Genomic DNA, 14229 nt, shown 5'->3' with positions numbered 1-14229 from the left:
ATATATACCTCCTGCTCATATATATAGATATATAGATAAAACAAAAAGAACTAGGACAGGCTCTTTTACAGAACCATCGAGAGATAGTTTGCTTTTATTCCCCACTCTCACAATAATAATAAAGTTTTTTGTTTTTTTCCCCCTGTCTGCAAAATATTTGTTGGCTGGCAAAAAAGGAAACCGAGCGGGGGAACCTTTGTTGTCCTCACTTTCTTTACTATATTCAGCCTGTTTTTCCACATCAGGATATGCCAAAGCAGGTAGCGAGATCCCTGATAGTCAATTCCAAATCAGACAAAACCTGTAAGATGTTTCCCGTCACCCTTTCAGCATGTTTCACCAGATGACACGATGTCCCTATCTGGAAAAAGCTAAGCACATACAACACCGGATGGTCACAGTATATGAATGACATAACAGAGAGGGATTATAACCTTTGAAGATGCTCAGGTTTTGAAGGATTTTAATCGTATAGAGTGCTTTCCCTTTTTTCACCCCTTTTGGGGGGGTTTGTATCCCACAGACGGCACTGCATGTTGAAAACAGAGAGCCACCAAATGATAAGACATGTATTACATTCTGGTCATGTGAGGAGTTCACAGGCAAAAAGTTATTAATCGTCTCTCATGGCTTCACTGCTTCTTGTCCTCTCTCCAGGGGAAATAGCACAGGCCGTGTTTTACTCGCTTTTCCTTTCTTTTCTCACGTCTGGCAGTTTTTTAAAAAAAGCTGTCCCATGCGTGTGCTGTGTGTGTTTTTTTGCTCTTCCACTTCACTCTCATCACTTACGTCCAGATGGATGCCAACAATGGCAATAGAACCTCCAGCCTAGGAAATGTCATCTTCCTGTCCACTCTGTTGTCCCTTTTAGCCAGCCGGTGGGACATTAGACATAGAGTTTGTGATTTTTATGGGTGAGTTTTTTTTTTTTTTTAGGGGACACAGAATGTGAGCACACACACTCTTTTAGCGGTGTGTGTGTGTTGTGTTGTGTGGTTGTAGTCCTACAAGGTGAGTTTTATAAGACGGGAGGGACGCAGGAACCCTCCTTCACCTTGAGACTGAAGCGGAAAGTAGCGGGGAGGGGCAGGCGAAGCTGTCTGAAAAATGAGGAGGGAGGGAGGGTGGGGGGGGACAAAGATGGATATGAAGGCAAAAAGAGGAGGTGAGAAAGATGGAGGCAGAACGAGAGAGAGAAATATAGAGTGAGTTATGTAACTACAAGGCATCTGTGATGTCAACTGCTCTGTCTTCACTGGAACCGACGCTCCTTTGAACATGCAGCGATGAGAGCGCTAAACTGAACACATATTTCTCTGCATATTTTGACAGAATCTGGTTGTATGTGTTGCAGCTGACTTTAGACATGAGAGAGAACAAGTCGCGTTCACCTGAGTGAAAACATTTACTCAAGCACTGCACTCATATGCAGTTTTGAGGTACTTTACTTTAGTATTTTCCATTTTATGTTGTATACATCTGTTCGACCACATTTCAGGGAAAAAATGTTGCCGTTACCACTTGTTATGCAGGTAAAGATATTACAACAGAACATATTGCTTACGAGTGAATGTATCAGTAGTAATAATACAAGTTAACACTGAGAGGGGTATTCTGCATGATATATACTTTTAAAGGATAATAATAGTTTAACACCACTTGTATTTTATTATTATTACTTACTTCCTTTCATTAACAATATCACTGTACACAAGTTAATTGCTGCAATCTGGAAACTCATGACATTGCATGAGGTGTGCCAAACTTATCTAGAAGAAATGATTAAATCTCATCTTAGTTTAAAGATCAACTTCCTTGTTCAATTCTGACCAAGTGATCTTGCTGCAGTTCTCCTTTACAATAAGGGATTGCTGCCAACAGTTTGGGTACTCTTAGTTTTGTTTTTACCTCCAAAATAAGTATTTTAAATAAATAGGATAATAAAAAGATAGTTTAGCTACTGCCACGATTGGATGGTCTGACTACTGTTTGTTGCCCAAGATCACTTTGATGTAGCAATGCTGCCATGTTCTAAAATCCCAGCAATTACTTTGTTGAGCATAACATTATCAGAACTGATAGAAATCATTTTCACAGCTGTGAAATAAAGACCAAAAAACACCCCCAAAAACTACAGGTATTCTTTAAATTTGATACTTAAGTCGTTTTCTAAAAATACTTGTTTACTTAAAGCTAATTTTTGATCGCAGGACTTTTATTTTTAGTGAAGTATTTTGATGTACTGCACTAAGTAAAGTACCTTAATACTTTCACATCTAGCCTTTACTGTGTGTGTTTTCCTCCCATACTCAAAGTCCCACTTAATACTCTAACTCTCCTCCTCTTCCTCCTCCTCTCAGTCTGTTGTCCCGTTACAGCTCACAGACTCCACCCTGCCATCCTGTTAGCGCTTATCGGAGCATGGCTCGAGTCCAAACACGGACACACACGTCTACCTTTTCCACCAATCAATACCAAATTTACAGAGGCAGCTTTTCTCCCCCTAACTGAGCTCAGCTCTCAGGGGTGGCTGGTATCACCAGGCTGCGGATGTTTGAAATGAACAACACACCTCTCATATGGCTGCTTACACAAACCACCTTAAACCTGGAACACAATGTAAGTTATTGAAACTTACAAAGACAGGACTACACCACTTGTATATACTATTTCCCCCGACATACAGAGATCTTTTAGTCCTGACAGTCAGAAAGAAGCAGATACTAAACAACTGAGCAAACACAGAGGACAACGCACTGAATGGCAGGTAGACACTGATTATTGTGATTGATTATGTCACTAAAAAATACCTAAATATCTGTGAGAAATCTTCACAGACACCCTGTAACAAGGCTAAATGTACATCTCTCTCTATGAGAATGGCACGATGGTGTTGATAGCTAAATGCTAGCATCACAGTAACAATGAATATTTGCTAATTAGCACTAAACACAAACTATGTCTTTAGCTTTTATTCACAAAAACCAAAGTTTTGAAAGATTTCAAATTCCTACCTGATGACGGCGCTAAACGGATAATGAATTGATCACTGAAGTTATCACAATTGATCTCGTTGGGAACATGAATGCATTTACCAAACATCACGGTAGTTCATGTCCATGAGATATTTCAGTCTGGTCCAAAGACCAACAGCCGGACCAACAGACATCCCTAGAGCCAAGTAGCTAGCAAAGATAAAATTGTTTTATCAATTTGCACTAAAAAGCCAAAGAAACAGAGCAAAGCAATTAGTAGACTGTCAACACTAGCTGACCCAGAATGGGATAGACTTGGTCCCACGTCGGCCAATAAGTCAAGAAACCCAAATTGAAACCCTCTATTGGCCCAACAATCGTAATGTATGTCCACTCACTTATAGACCTGCAGCCACCATTAAGCACTACCTTCCCTTCAACTGGGACTAACTGGATTAGTCGCCCAACCAGATCAATAACAATCCACACAAATATCAGCACATCTCCTCTTGTGGAGAGTCCTTGGTGGATAAATAGGATTGGAAGTGCTGGGGATAAAAGCGCAATCACATTTTTGACTAATTCCTCTCTTTCTTTGTTTCTGTTTTATTTCATCATGCTGAAAGCTCTTTCTCCCTTTAATGTCTGAAGATTGAGAGACAAAGGGGAGATTCAGCGACTACACATGGGGTCTTTTGATGAAAAAAGGCAAGATTGGGAAAGTAATGTGCAATGTGTCAACAGGAAGCAGCCCCCATGTTTAATGCCACCACAAACACACAATGCAAATGTTTTCAGATCAGGTACCATTTCTCTCACTCTGTCTTGCTGCAGGCAAACACTGTCTTTCTGCTAATACCTCTTAATATTTGTTTTGTCCTGCTCAAATTAGCAAATGTGTACAGGAATTCTAGCAAGTCAGATTAAGTAAGCTGTCTTCTGAAGTACTGTATTTCAGACTTTGACATACTTTCCTGTTAAAACCATTGAACTTTCTGGTACTCACCAATAAACCAATCCATTGTCTACAGAAGCACAGTCATGCTAGCATCTCTGCAAGTACAGTAGGTACTTTGATCTGAATGCTAACTTCAGTCTGCTAACACGCTCACAATGAAAATGCTAACATGCCAATGTTGTACTGTACAGGGTTTACCATATTCACCATCTACATGTGTCGTTGATGTTTGCTAATTAGCACTAAGCGTAAAGTACAGTTAAGTCTGATGTGAATGTGATTGGTTTTGCAAGTATTTGATGGTCATAGATGAGAAGTCAGGGAACAACCAAAGGTTTTACAATTCATCCTGAGAGGAGCATGAATGTCTGTACTGAATTTCACAGCAATCCATCAAATGTTACAGTCTTGATTAAAGTGGTGGACTGACTTTGTTTTACAGAATTTAAAATGGAATATTTTGGAGGTTTTGGATTGTTGTTTAGAATAAATAAGAAGTTTGATGGCATCACCTTTGGGTCTTGACATTTTCCACTATTTTAACATTTTATAGACTAAACATCAAATCAAAAAATAATAATAATAAAAAGAATTTGCTGCAGCCCTACTCACCACACAGTCGTAAGGTCACACACAACTGGCACAGGTCAAAGGGAAGAGAAGAGCAATTTGAAAATACTGTTTGACTCAGGAGTACACTTGTTTGTCTGTCTCTGTGTCTGCATGTGTGTGTGTGTGTGTGCATCTGCGTACCAAATGTATTTTTAGAGAAACTCTATCCTTGTGGTTACGTGTTTACCAGGAATATGCACACAAACTCTCCCACCCTCCCCACCATGAACGTATACCACACACACAGACACACACTCAAAAAAGCAACTGTCATTTCTCATTCGTTGTCTCCGTCCATCTCCAAATCCAGTCCCTCAGCTCAGCTCCACCACCTCCCTGTCTATAACTCAGGCGATAAATCCACTCTCTCGCACACATAAAAAAAAAGACGAATGGGGAAGTGGGAAGGGAAGGTGAGGGAGAAAGAGATAGATGACACCCTCGTATATATATGTAGGCTCGTCTATAAACGCTCGCTACGTTGACATTCATCCTTCTCCTTTCTTTTTTGGTGTGCGTTTGTCGTGTGTGTGTGTGGGCGGGTGAAGGACACTCCACATCTCTCTCTGTTGAGAATAAAGAAGTCTTTGTAACCTCCAGTCTCTCAGGACCTGGGCTTTAAACACGCATATCACGGGGCTTCCTATCCACAGTGACCGGGGTTGATACACACACACCAACACTGTCACCATATAACTCCTAAAAAATACAAAAATCCTATGCTGATGAACAGAAAAATCAGCAAATTTAATGAAATTATCTTACTATGCATCTTGTCCAATCAACAGGCAAGGTTGAACTATTATATTAATGCTGTGGGGAAAGTTGTGTAATTAAAATGAACGAACATAAGGAGCAAAAAAATCAGAAGGAAAGGTAAAATAGAAGATAGAGACGCAGTACTCACCATCCTCTTTGCATTCCTCGGGCGGCTTTGCCTTCTTGGCTAGCCTCGGGTCCAGCCACGATGTTGTCTTGGTGTTGTGGCTGTGAAGAGACGACAGAGAGAGAGTGAGAGGGAGTGTGATAGATGGCGAGGGAGAGGAGACTTGGCAGAAAGAGAGAAGGAGGTTGGTGGATTCTTAATTCAGCCGGAGAATCATTTCAGTGAGGAAAGATGAGACTCTCTTGCATGCCTGCCTCTAAAAAGGTGACGAGAGAGACGGGGTGGGGTAAAAAAAGCTTTAGGTTAACAAAATGGCAATCAATACTTTTAATTTGCTTACTTAGCGGGCAGGGGGGGAGGAGGGGTGGAGATGGGGCAGAAAGGGATAGAGGGGTGACTGAGGGAGTGATGGAGGGGAACAGCTGTGAGTTTGGCAGATTCATCCCGAGCCTCGGGCAGAGAGCTGGATCTAGATCAGATATGATGGTGTGCCAGGAAAACTCGATGCATCTCCACAGCTCGTCTGAAGCTCTGGAGCCACAATGGCCTCCCTTCATGATGACAGTAAGGGAGGGGGAGGGCAGGGGGAGCTGTACACAAAGTGCCTACAGTAAAAAAAACCGAGGTGAGAAGATGAAGGAAGGGGATGCTGTAAAGAGGCCTCCTTGTGTCTTTAGTCTTTTCAATACTTACTTCCTAAAAGGAATTTTCCTTGTGCAAGTAGGCAAGTCCAATGACAAGAATAACACTCTAAATAGTATTACTAAATAAAACATAAACGCTGTGTAAAATATGAATCTATACAGACGTTAAAGCTGCATTAATTATATTTTTTGGCCAGTTAAAAGCTAAGGGACAAGCTGAAAACTCACACATTATCACTTTATAAAGTTGTCATGGTGACAGTGTTTTTAGACTGTTTTACACATCCAGCAGACACGGAGCAACATTAGAATTCATTTGGAGTCATGTTTCTGTCATCCTGACAAATTCTCGCTCTTTAGCTGCTGCAACAGATGTTCAAATGTCTTCAGCAGCCGGTTGCTAACTTTGTCCATCTGCCTGCCGTTACTGGAAATGAGGTTGATGTCAGCGCAATTTGCAGGCCGTGAAATCCAAAACAATGAGCTAAAAGAGGCAAAAAAAGTTCCATAGAGCATTAGCACCATAGAGTTTATTCTTAGTGGGACATTTCATTTATTCATTTTAAAATAAAGAAACTAAAATAAAGTTGAACTCTGTGGCTCAGAGGTAGTGCGGGTCATCCACTAATTGGAAGGTTGGCTGTTCCATCCCTGGCTCCTCTCACTGCATGTCGAAGGTGTCCTTGAGCAAGACCCACCAACCGCCGAATTGCCCTGATGCTGTGGCCATCGGTTGTATGTGAGTGTGTATGAATTATTAGTTTCCATTCTGGTGAGGCCAGTTTGAGCTACCGTTGCATGTCAGTGTTAGGAATGCGTGTGAATGGGTTGTGGCCCATAGTGCAGTACGCCATTGAGTGGTCAAAAGACTAGAAAGGCGCTATATATAAGTACAGTCCATTTACCGTTTACCATGCTAGTAGCTCTGTGAGGCTGTACTTAGCTGCATAGCATAAATGCTATACAATGATAATGCTACTATGCTCAAACTAAGCAAGTGGAAGAAAAAGTTCAAGTTGTTGTAATTCATCCCGAGTGGAACATTAATGAAGAAAAAATTGCAACGTTATCCGTCCAACATTTGTTGAGCCTTTTCAATCCAAACCAGAAATGTCAACCTTGCGGTGGCACCATGGTGTTGACGTATGTTGGTAGAAACTTACCTTTAGACCAAGACAAACAAGACAGACAGACATTGCCTAAACACAGAGATAAAAGTAGGAGACTAAGGCACAAACCACATACAGAGCCAAATAGATAAGGTAAGGTAAAGTCCTCCGCTTTGCCTCTCTCTTTTCCTCTTCCTTCCTCTCTTCTACTGCCAAATATCACTATTTATAGTATAAATATCTGCAACTACTTTTTCCTCTTTCTTATCCTCCCGCTCACCTTCTTTTTTTTCAGTCTTCACTATTTTTAATCAGTATCACTTTCTTTTCCTTCCATCTCCCTCCTTCTATGCCTCTCCTCAGCCGCCTCACTTCAAGGGCTGGAGGTAAACGAATTGATCTCGTATGGAGGCCAATCAAAGGGAAGCATCCTCTTGGCAACCACTATCCCTTTGGCACTGCATCACATATGCCCAGACACAAAAAAAAATCTTGAAGCTACAAATTCAGTGGGCTAACTGCATTAGCTGTGTAATTTGCTTGATGGATGTGAGAGCGTGAGGTTTTTCTGTTTTAAGGGAGGAGACGCACGGTGACTCGTCTGTAGTGGAGGGAAATGAAAGTATGTTTCTGTGGAAATGAAGAGGCAACATGTGCCTGGCTGGGTGACAACTGCATCACCGCCGCCTAATTTCTTAGTCTGGTGTTGCTGTGCAGCTTCTAGCAGTTTATGATGCGTTCAAGCGTGCTTGGATTCAATCAATGCTGTGGAGAAATTTAGCCTGATGACTGAAATGATCTATTGAAACAATAAAAGCTTTTGTAATAGCAGAATTATTCCCCATTATGGCTACATTAGTTGATGCTATACAAGAACTCATGTCCACATACATGCACACACTCAATTCCCTCAGCACCACTACAAAAATACACAGCAACTCCATTATTGTGGTGTAAGAAAGACTCACCTCCACAGTTTTACTGCAGCTGTAAAAGGCTAACAACCCCAATGAATTAAACTTTAGAGCTTGTATAACAGAGTTCGGTGTAGCAATGTATTTCTGGGGACCTCTAAATCTCATTAAACCACCAAGCATCAATTACGGTCTCTGTATGAGTGTGTTTCTGTGGGGAATATACAGAAGTAAATTTAGATGCTACCTGGCCCACCCGGCTTAATTTAATTTTGTTTCATGAGAATGAAAATACAAACTCACTATATGGTGGGAAACAGGCATTCACAGTGGTTGTTCTGATTCTGTTTCTCCTATACTTGAGTGGAAGTCCTTTCTCTTTTCTGTTACAGTTAGACAAAGAGTAAGACATCTTTTATTTAAAAGGTACCATGTGAAGTTTTTGACCACTAGTGGCACTGTGGAGAAATGTTTCTACAAGTAAGTCTCTGTTTTGCTTGCTATTATTATTATTATTATGCAAAAGGTTGACACGCAGTATGCATTCATTCACATTCCAACGGTTTCACTTCAGAGAATTGGCTCTGCAAATATTTTATGAGGAATGAAATGCACTCAACATGTTTGTTAAGATACACTTGATGTATTTTGGTGAATAACACTGAATGTAAACAGGAACTTTGTTTACAAGGAAACTCCACAGGGTCCTTAAAAAAATGAAAGATGCTGCAGATCATTGCTGCAATACAGCTAATGTTAATAGAAGATACCTTTCTCTGTCTGATTTCTTTTTTTTTTGTTTTATTACTTTGCACCACCCAAAGTGTTTTTTTTTACTACTTTAAACCTGCACTAATTCATATTATTATATGGCTCAAAAGAAAGGGGCCGGTCTTAGTGATAAACCTAATCCTGCAGTTTTCCCCAGCTTTAAGCTGCATGTTAGCACCTTTTAGCTCATTGTTTTAGTTTAAAACCTTTTAACGTTTTTGCTTTGGTTCACTCTCAGCAGATTGTTTCCAAATGCTGCTGTTTTCAACAACGAAGCTCTACCTGCTCAGCCACCATATTTATGGAGATCAAAAACAGAGCTAAAAGAGGAGTGGATATTGGACTTACATTTATCAGCTGGCAGTGATACAACTTTAAACGAATGCTAATGTTCCTCAGTGTCTGTTGGAATGCGTAAATATGCAACTTTATTAGATGATAATATATATATATATATATAATTGTTGTGTTTATAGCTTGTTCTGCTGCCTACAAGTGGTCATAAAGATCATTTAATACTTCTTTAAAAGTCGCTAAGAAGACTTCCTTCCATCTGCTCAGTTTGTATTTTCAGCATCATTTCTGCAGTGAGTTTTAGGAACACCTGAGTGACTAAAATATCCAAGTTTCATCAGCAATACACAGACTGACGCAATGTCCTGGAGCAGGGTTAGATGCAACCATGACACTTACTCGATGAAGTAGACCTCTCCTTTCTCTGTGTATGCCATCTCCCAGTTGTCAGGCAGTGGCCCTAGCTCGTCGTTCTCCTCTGGTTTGGGTACTGTAATTTTTGGGGACAGACCGTCGTCTTTGGGTGGCTCGGCTGGGGCCTCTGCTGGGTTGCTCTGCGGGGCGATGTCCCCCGAAGCGTCTGTGCTCTTGTCCTCATGTTCGCTTGACTCTGAGGTGACAACGGGGCAGGATGAGACAAGCACGACATCATCGCTCAAGAGAGGAGAGGGACAACGGAGGTGAAGCGAAGCAGAAGGAGACGTAGGAGGCAGGGAAAAGAGATTGATTGAGAGTTGGGGTTAGGGTGGACAGAGGAAAAAAGGGAAATAATTATTAGAAGAGGGTGAGGAGAAGTGGTGACTCAGGGGAAAGAGAGGAGCGAGGTGAAGGCAAGAGAGGGAATGATTGAGGTTAACAAGACAGAAAGACGAATAAAGCAGAAGAGACAATAGAGATTGAGAGAGTAGCTGGCTGTGATGCCCTATTTTGAGTTGTGGCAGTGTGTGAATGTGTTAGAGAGAGAATATGTGTGTGGAACAAAGAGAAAGAGATGGTGAGAAGTGTGTGTGTGTGCTTTTCCTGAGGAGGGCTGGTGGAGGGAAGTGGAGAGGGGACAAATGAGAGCAGAGGGGATTCAGAGATAATCTATGGGAGGGAAAGAGCGAGGTAGCTATCTGCTTAGATCACAGAGCCTGCTGTGCTCTATTGATTCCCCTTCAGCTCTCCTGGTCAGCCCACACTCTGTCCATCTACAGAGACAAAACTCCTCCTGAGCTGAATGCTGCAGCCCACTTTAACATCAAACATGGCTCACTGCGCAGCCCGGAGCCTGAAGTTATCGAGCATCTTAACGCTGCCGATAGCAATCAGTTAGAAATGTTTCCTGTCCCTGCATTTTGTCTCAGCTCACAGGGGTACAATCAGTGACTGCATCATTTAGAGCAAATGTAGATAACAACTGGACACTGGGATTTTTCCAATTACAGAACTTTTAACCCTTTATGAACTGGTGAACTAGCTGAGATCACTGATACAGCTAAACAGGCATTGTGTCCTTGCGATTATGACCGCGGAAATAAGGCGGAATAACTTCATTGCCCACATCAGGTGGGCAAAAACATCACCTTCTTTTACATCACCTCCAGAAATCCAATTATATAAATTTACTTTATTTAATTTTCTTTTTTGTTATTTATAGTTTTTTATATTCATCTTATATTTTTTTTAATTCACACACTTTATTATTTAAATTATGCACTTTATAAACATTAAGAATGCTGTCACATAATATATTTTGTTACATTAAGTTTTATTTTTAATCTGGTTTAAAACAGTTTTGTGCATTTAATTTAGTATTCTGTCTTTTCTTCCTTTTTATCCTGTAAATCACTTTGTAAACACAAGGAAAGGTGTTGAATATGTAAGAATAATAGATCTTTATATACATCTACCTGTCATTTAGGTGTTATTTTTACATTTACAGTATTATTTCTTGCATTTAAATGAGTTTGTCTTTCTTTTTCTTTCTATCTTTCCCTTAAGTTAAGTACTTTGTAAGCATTTTTTTGGAAGTTACCATAATTATTGTACAGCATACTTTAGAATATTGTAGGAGATGTTGAAATATGCACATGTATGTATTTCTCTTACCAATTAATGGTCCTACCTTGTTTGAGCTCCTTGCGGTAGGGAAACCAAAATCTCATCCTCTTACCAAACCTTCTTTCTTAAAACACTTCCTTTAACAGTTCCCTAAAGGTTGAACATATCTTTAAAAAAACAGCAATCACACATAAGAGTGAGTGCTGGCACTAACTGGGATCAGTGCCCGAACACTTTGACTTATTGTGCTGTTCTGACTACTGTGAGAGACTTTGCTGTCCTGAGGGCATAAAACCAGCTTAGAAAGTCACAGGACCAAAGCATGGTTTTGGATTTGGAATCACAAAAATCAAACTCATAAAGGCTCTTTCATGATGGTCTTATCATGTGATCACGGGATGCATTCAAAGGGTTTCTGTGTGTGTCTTAGTCAGTACATTACTCTGAATGTTGCTGAAGACCAATATCTGTACAAAGAAATATATTTCTCTATTATTTCATGAATAAGAACAACCTCAAGAGGTTTGTCCTTGTTGCGTACTGTGTTAAATGTCACTTCTTCCTATTTCTAGAGTTTACAGAGAGGATAACAATGATTTGGACAGGGCTCATTCACAAGTGAGAGAAAACACTTGATGTTGATTTTTAAAAGAGCCTGCAGACTCCTGTTGAATTAGAGAGCAATATATGTGTATGCCCTCTAGCTATCTGTGCTGAGACAGTGCTCGATAATGAAACCTAATGAATTATATCATATTCCAGAGAGCAACGGCACTAATGCTTTAAACATAAACAGTTTGGACTGCAGAGGTAATCACTGACTGTAAGAGTGATTTATAATTCAGAGTTTACATATCTGGTCATTAAATTGCACATAAAGATATTTGTGTAACCAATTAAAAGTGATAATCTGCCATAAAATCATTTTCCAAGAAATCCATGTAAAAGCAATCTGTTACTGTCTCTGTTGCTAGGCAACCACTCTAGCGAAGCCGGTTGCTATGACTTAAACAACACTATCAACTGATCCTGTGGATCAGCCAGACATGGAGCGTGACCTCAAACCTAGCTGTCATGACGAGGCTTCTGCTTCTGTGACCTTTGCCTCTGCGTCTGTGGAGGTCGTTGTCGGGGCTGACCTGGGGTGACAGCAACACCGTTGCCATTGACGATGGGTCTCTCCTCCTCCTCCTCCTCTGGGGGCTCGATGCTGGCTTTTTCCATGTTGCTGACCGACTTGTTACGCTTCCTCTTGCCCTCGGAGGTGGGTCTGGCGCCCGGCAACAGCTGGTCCGTTACATTTAGCAGCAGAGCGCTGGGCTCAGCCGGAGGCTTCGGGGTACCGTAAAAGTTATCTGTAACAAAGAGGAGGAAGAGTGGTGAGACATTTAGACCAAAGTCATTTTTATGTGCCAAATGCTTACATCTCGTATTTTAGAAACGCTAGCTGCATGGCTGAAGGTGTGAAAATGTCTGAATGAAATATCTCAACAACTACTGGATGGATTGTCATGAATGTTTGTACGATGATGAATTCTAATAACTTTGGTGATCCTCTGACTTTTTCTCTAGGACGACCATGAGGTTGACACTCGTGGTTCAGAAGGAAATACCAAGGAACTATTGGATGGATTATTGTGAAATCTGATTCAGAAATTCCTGATCCCCAGAAGAATGAATCTTAATGACTTTGCTGATCCTATGACTTTTTCTGGGGAGTTTTTGTTTTGAGTAACAACTATTGGGTGGGTTGCCATATACAGATATTCAAGGTCCCTAGAGAATTAATTATAATAACTTTGGTCATCCCTACACTTTCCATCTAGTGCCGTTATCAAAATGTAATTTGTCCATTACTTTGGTGCAAAACTAATGACTTTCAGCTACACTTCAACTGTGGTGCTAATCAGCAATACTAGCATACTAACAGGTTGAACTAAAATGCTGAACCTGGTAAATATTATGTGCAAAGGATCAGCATGTTAGCATTGTCACTGTGTGTTAACATGCCTACATGTTTACACATTCAGCTTAAATCACATCTCTGCCAAGGTACACCTTTAAAAAGCTGCCTGCATGGCGAACAAGAACATACAAGATTCCTGAATTAAATAAGCATTTCCATTAAATCTTAATAACAGAAAACATAGCAAAATCGTTACATTCAATGCACATAATGAAAAAATGAAGAGAAGGAGAGTGAAAATATAGCAAAGAGGCCTACAGAGTAAAAAGTAAGGATGAGAGAAGAGGGAGCAGTAGGTCGAAGGATGTTTGTGGCACCACTACACCAGCTACAGGGAGGATGAGGAGTTGTCGAAGCCAGCTGATCCCTGAACACACAAGCTGGGGTATCATGATCACATCATGTCTTACAATATTACAACAGTTATAAGATCTGCACAAAGCAACGCATATTTGCAAACAAAGACACGCTGACATGAACACACCTCGTCGTGAACTAATTTCAGCAATGTTTGGGGATTATTTGTTGTTGTCTTACATCTTCTCATCAGTCACATATTAGACCATGCATGGATTTCCTTGGCATATGACTGAATAATCACGGTAACTCTACGTTTTTGGTGTCTGCCCACTACTAACTGCCCACCGCTGGGAACTGCAGTTTTTCACTTGGCTCTGAGTCAACAGCTCCTTCCAGTCGTCTATGTTGATTTTATATTTTACTGTCCTTCAGTTTGTCTCCTGACAACAGCTCAGTCCCTGCAGCAGTCTCCATCAGTCATTGTTAAAACCTCATAACTTCATGTTTACTTTGAGGGTCACTGTGAAGATTTTCTTTTTGTGGACTATTTTCCTCTAAAGGTCGAAAATGCTGAAAACTACTGGAAAGAGTTGATTTGTTAGATGTCACTTTTCAAAGCTTTAACCAGAACAAAAGAAAATTCCATTCACATGTTTTGAATTGCGGCTACAGCAGAAATCTCAACGGCTCAAAACCTGAGCAAATAAAACCGACTTTATCTGCAGGGGGGTACAAATTGTGTGTGTGTGCGTGTGTG

General features: G+C 40.7%; 1 protein-coding gene across 8 annotated transcripts in view; it reads right to left on the bottom strand.

The window, feature by feature from the left end:
- The window catches only part of magi2a (membrane associated guanylate kinase, WW and PDZ domain containing 2a), a 71762-nt gene that overhangs the window by 54468 nt on the left and 3065 nt on the right, over nucleotides 1–14229 (bottom strand). For all 8 annotated transcript variants that reach the window (XR_004797141.1, XM_035674028.1, XM_035674037.1 and 5 more), the window contains exons 2-4: nucleotides 12346–12561; nucleotides 9563–9773; nucleotides 5453–5532 (exon numbers count right to left, since the gene is read on the bottom strand). Coding sequence is in view for 7 of the 8 variants with exons in the window: in XM_035674028.1 (XP_035529921.1) it covers nucleotides 5453–5532; nucleotides 9563–9773; nucleotides 12346–12561 (507 nt within the window). In the remaining variant the exon portion in view is untranslated. The remainder of the gene's footprint in view (nucleotides 1–5452; nucleotides 5533–9562; nucleotides 9774–12345; nucleotides 12562–14229) is intronic.

The sequence above is a fragment of the Morone saxatilis genome, unplaced genomic scaffold (assembly GCF_004916995.1).
Source record: "Morone saxatilis isolate NCDOM2014 unplaced genomic scaffold, NCSU_SB_2.0 Contig10, whole genome shotgun sequence".
In the NCBI taxonomy this organism is placed as follows: domain Eukaryota; kingdom Metazoa; phylum Chordata; class Actinopteri; family Moronidae; genus Morone; species Morone saxatilis.
Note: the sequence above shows the minus strand (reverse complement) of the source record. Positions and strands in the feature narration are given on the sequence as shown.